At 35.5% G+C, this 4786-nt stretch overlaps 2 protein-coding genes across 3 annotated transcripts; both read left to right on the forward strand.

Annotated features, from left to right (window-relative positions):
* Positions 1-70: 70 nt before the first annotated feature.
* Positions 71-2707, forward strand: LOC110846160 (deoxycytidylate deaminase). 2 transcript variants are annotated; one of them, XM_022092818.2, is made up of 6 exons: positions 71-206; positions 1059-1350; positions 1445-1580; positions 1659-1786; positions 1856-1941; positions 2363-2707. In XM_022092818.2, the coding sequence occupies exons 2-6, from the start codon at positions 1123-1125 to the stop codon at positions 2457-2459; spliced, it is 675 nt and encodes a 224-aa protein (XP_021948510.1). In that variant the 5' UTR covers positions 71-206; positions 1059-1122; the 3' UTR covers positions 2460-2707. The 2 variants fall into 2 exon arrangements, with proteins under 2 accessions (XP_021948510.1, XP_021948502.1); XM_022092810.2 differs by lacking the exon at positions 71-206 and having other exon boundaries at positions 650-1350.
* A 77-nt stretch (positions 2708-2784) lies between these two features.
* On the forward strand, positions 2785-4598 carry LOC110846151 (V-type proton ATPase subunit E). Its single transcript, XM_022092799.2, has 7 exons — positions 2785-2923; positions 3026-3109; positions 3203-3232; positions 3370-3515; positions 3598-3766; positions 3861-4012; positions 4096-4598. The coding sequence occupies exons 2-7, from the start codon at positions 3077-3079 to the stop codon at positions 4244-4246; spliced, it is 681 nt and encodes a 226-aa protein (XP_021948491.1). The 5' UTR covers positions 2785-2923; positions 3026-3076; the 3' UTR covers positions 4247-4598.
* Positions 4599-4786: the final 188 nt, after the last annotated feature.

Genomic DNA, 4786 nt, shown 5'->3' on the forward strand with positions numbered 1-4786 from the left:
CGTGTAGTTAGGCCTTACGTCAGTCAACCCGATTACTCACTAGAGCTGCATTTACCACCGACCGGAAAATGAGACACGTCTGCTGTTCGGTCTGTTCGGTGAATACTACTGAACCACGAGAATAAGGCTCCTCACCAGCCAACCAAAACTTCACCGGATCGATAGTCGCACATGCCCTCCTCTCGCCTTTTCATGGAAAGTTAATTGTAAGTACAATCCTAACTTCTGGCCGTTTGCCAATTCTGTAATTATGGTTTAGTAGCTAGTTAGTGGTTTACATAGTGCATTGTGCATAATATGTACACATAGCAGGATACTTATGGTTAGGGGTACAAGAGTCGATGAATGACGAGGAAAATATAATAATTTAGTGCTATGATTTAGTGCAATATAAAATAATATCCAGCCAGTCGTCACGAATCATAACTCTTTATTGTCCTCACGAAACGCTGCTGTCATCAAATTCTCGATATATGAGCAGTATAAGGATTCTTTTGTGATAATGAGAAGTCAGAAGGAACGCTCTAAATAATTACGGGTTTTATGTATGACTGAACTTTCCTTAGCTGAGCATCAAGTATCCAATTCATACTATGTACAGGAAGTTTTAGTGACATTAGTGAGTGATAATATTATCAACAAGTTTGTCTCTTGAGGTTCAGGTTATCGCATCATGTAAATGACTCTTAGAAAATCACTCGTCAAATATTAGTATGCCCTTTAATTTCAATAAGAATTGAGTATAAGAATACTTTTGGTTTAATGCATTTATTCATTTTGTTACCAGTATTTATTTTGATAAGGATAAATATTTAGTTAGGTACAAAAATGCATAATCAGTAAACCCTAAATTAATAAAATTTAATGTTTTCCTACACAGTCAACAGTGACGTGTTTTTTCGTTCTTGTCAGTTTGTTTCTTTGTTCGTTTGCTGCATTTGATATATAATAGCGGGATTCTGATGCATGGTTTTTAGAGATTAAGCCATCTGAGCTCGGTTGTTTTATGATTTAGCGAACCTTTAGAGCGTTTTATAAGGGCAGTAAATAATTTGCAGGGATTAGACTAAATATCTTTGTGCATCTACTTGGTTGGAGAAGCGTCTGCTAAAATACAGACAAATGGACAACAAAAGTGAAGGAAATAACGTTGATGACCAACCTAATATTCCCAAAGACGAGTCTTCTATTTACGGAAATGGGAATATTGACCCATGTCAACCAGCTTCATCGCCCAGGTCAGAAGAGCGTGACGTCAATCAAAAACGGGAGGATTACCTGAGTTGGTCGGATTACTTTATGGCCGTCGCTTTCCTCTCAGCGATGAGGTCAAAGGATCCAAGTTCACAGGTCAGTCAGTTAATTTATAAACAAACTTCATGCACTGATTTTTGATATGCATAGGTGTAGTGCATGCACTCTAGCATGTGATTCATATTATTAGGTTGGAGCATGTATTGTTAACGACGAGAACAAAATTGTTGGGATCGGGTACAATGGAATGCCAATTGGTTGCAGTGATGATGAATTTCCTTGGTGCAAAAATTCCCCTTTGGCAATTGGAAATAAGTATATGTATGGTGAGGTGATTTTCATATTAATTAAATTATTAGCAATTTTGTTTAAATAAATATATAAAAGTTGACCCATATTTGCAGTTTGTCACGCGGAAATGAATGCCATTCTAAATAAAATTGTTGGACAATTAAAAAACTGTAAAATTTACGTGGCATTATTTCCTTGCAATGAATGTGCCAAATTAATAATTCAATCTGGAATCAAGCAGGTAACTGTAAAATATTTAGTATTGCATTTGATCGTTTTAGGCTTAACTTAAATTTCTGTCTCTGGTCAGGTTTTTTACTTCTCTGACAAAAATTGGACAAAGGAAGAGTGCATTGCTTCGAGAAAAATGTTTGACGCTTCTGGAGTTACCTACACGTATGAGAAACTTAAATGTGCACTGTTGATTTAGCCCGAGTCAAGGTCACAGTCCGCTTTTAAATTTTTGCCAGATGACCCGAGTACTATTTGAAATCGTTAAAAATATTCTCATGATTTAGAATCCACATGATTTCAGCTTTTTTCGACCGACTTCAAAAACAAGTATGGGTCGCCCTGCTGGGTCCATCTCTCAAAAGTATTCCTCGTATTCTTTAGTCTGATTTGCCCTTGCCCCTTGATACCTAGTTTCAAATTTCAAGTCGATAGAATGAGCTTAGCGAGAGTTATCATGAGACAGACAGACGGCAAACGGACATGATATTTCCATAAGCCCTGACTCGGGTTAAGAACTACAACCATGCTTTAAATTGCAAGTGCTTCAAGTTTTTTCTAACCATTAAAAAATTAATTTGTGTAGGAAACATATACCAGAGAGCAAAAAGATTGTAATTGACTTTGAAGCAATTAACTGGAATAAAGATCCACAAATGCCACAAACGCCAAATAAAAATTAAATGATTTTAATTTTTTTCTAAAGTGCTTGCAGAAATATTAGTTTATTTCAGGGCTTTCTTAATGTTCCTGATTTTCCCTCATGGAAAAATGTGGAACTAAAGAGTCATTATTGTTGCGAATTTTGCATTATTAAAAAACACTTCGTTGATGATATAGTTTTACTTGATGTCTGTTTTATTGTAAATTGTTATAACCATTCTTGTTGCATTTTTATCATTAATAAATAAAAGTTTTTACGATTGATTACCAAATGCACGTGGTATGTACTAAAAGCTAGCGTGATAAAGTGAAGGTAGAGCGGATAAAGGCTGAGCGGAGCAAGAGCAAGCAAAAGATGTGATGTGAATTTCACATTGAAATCTGCTGAGCGAGAGAACTACGCCCAGTTTTGCTAAACCTCATCCCTGTCTAGTAAATAAATTATTTCTGTGGAGCAGTAGTAATTAGAATCGTCATTTAACAGGTAAATTGTAATTACGATAGTATTTGCTCTGTTTTAAACAATTTGTAAAAAGAAATTCAATCTCACATCAAAATTACACAAATTTTAATAATTAAACAATAGGTGCTGTATTTCTCTTGTGATTGAAAATAGTCTAAGAAGAAATTAATCAAAATGGCTTTGAGCGATGCAGATGTTGCGAAACAGGTACAAAATCTCTGAAAGATATTTAAAAACATTGTTGTGAATATGAAGATGAAACGTACTATAATATAATATGACTTTTTGTATTTTTTTCAGATTAAACACATGATGGCTTTCATTGAGCAGGTATGTGCATTTCTCAGCGCCTTGTGATCTCTAACCACGTCCACAATACGCCCCCTTTCTGTTTCTGAACCACACTCGTTGTTATCATTCTCAACCTGCGTAATTGTTATCATAATATTTTTTCTCTGTCTAAACAGGAAGCCAATGAAAAAGCCGAAGAGATTGACGCAAAGGCCGAAGAAGAGTTCAACATCGAAAAGGGTCGCTTGGTTCAACAACAGCGCATCAAAATTATGGAGTACTATGAAAGAAAAGAAAAACAAGTCGAACTTCAAAAGAAAATGTAAATAATTTTATATCATCAAGTAGTGAAAGCAAAGAGAGAAAGTTTAAATACAGTTTGCATTGTTGTCTGTGTTTTACAGTCAACAGTCTAACATGTTGAATGCAGCTCGACTCAAGGTGTTGAAAGCAAGGGAAGATCACGTCGGAACAGTTTTAGACGAGGCTAAAAAGCGTCTGGGTGAGATAACCAAGGATCAAGCGACATACACGAGGCTGATGCAGGCTCTTATTACTCAAGGACTTTTGCAGGTACTTATATGTATCAATATCGGAAAGCTAAATAATATCCAGGCAATGCTGTAAAAGCTAACGCTAGATTAATAACGACTGGTTTGGTTTGCAGCTTTTGGAAATCAATGTCTTACTGCGTTGTCGTCAAGCGGACCTTGGGATCGTTGAATCAGTCATGGCCGCAGCTGCAGCTGCATACAAGGACAAAACTGGAAAGGATGTTAATTTAAAAGTTGACCAGGAGTCGTTCTTAAATCCCAACGTGTAAGTTTAGTAATGAATTTGTTCATGGGATTATTCTAATTACATTACAATTACTGTATGTGTTATTATATTTATTTACACAGGGGAGGTGGAATTGACCTCCTAGCTCAAAGGGGAAAAATTAAGATTTCAAATACCTTAGATGCTCGATTGGACATGCTTGCTAAACAAATGATTCCAGAGATTCGTACTAATTTGTTTGGGCGCAATAACAATCGACGATTCACGGACTAAGATCGTCGTAATGCATTCAAAAATAATAAAGGATCGTACAAGTCTTTTCCGTAGTCAGTTGCTGAAATTTTGCATTTCCAATGCAGTTTTCAAATAGTGCAAGTAAAAATAGAATATTTTTCTGAATACAAAAGATCTGCATACTACTACTATATATATCACAATGATATCACATTTCATTTTAGATGTTTTTTCTAGTCGGTATTAATTATTTGTTTCTTTCTATTAATAATTGGTGTTGGGGTATTAATTAAATTGTTTACATTAAGTAGTTACTTGTGAAATGATACGCGTGAACCAAATTTTGTGATAGTCAATAAACATTCCAAATATATTGCTTAGGCGAAAAGTCTTTATTGGGATTATGATTGTGTAAATTCCTGGTGACGAGACGATCACCCGCATCCGTCATCCACTGAAAAAAATGCAATTTAGTACACATTAAAAATATTATTGTTACGAATCAACACAAAATCAAATACTGATAGCCTGATATCTTATCTTGCGTGACATCCTTCCTCCGTATTCGTCACCCTCCGG

This window comes from Folsomia candida, unplaced genomic scaffold (assembly GCF_002217175.1).
Source record: "Folsomia candida strain VU population unplaced genomic scaffold, ASM221717v1 Fcan01_Sc001, whole genome shotgun sequence".
Classification (NCBI taxonomy): domain Eukaryota; kingdom Metazoa; phylum Arthropoda; class Collembola; order Entomobryomorpha; family Isotomidae; genus Folsomia; species Folsomia candida.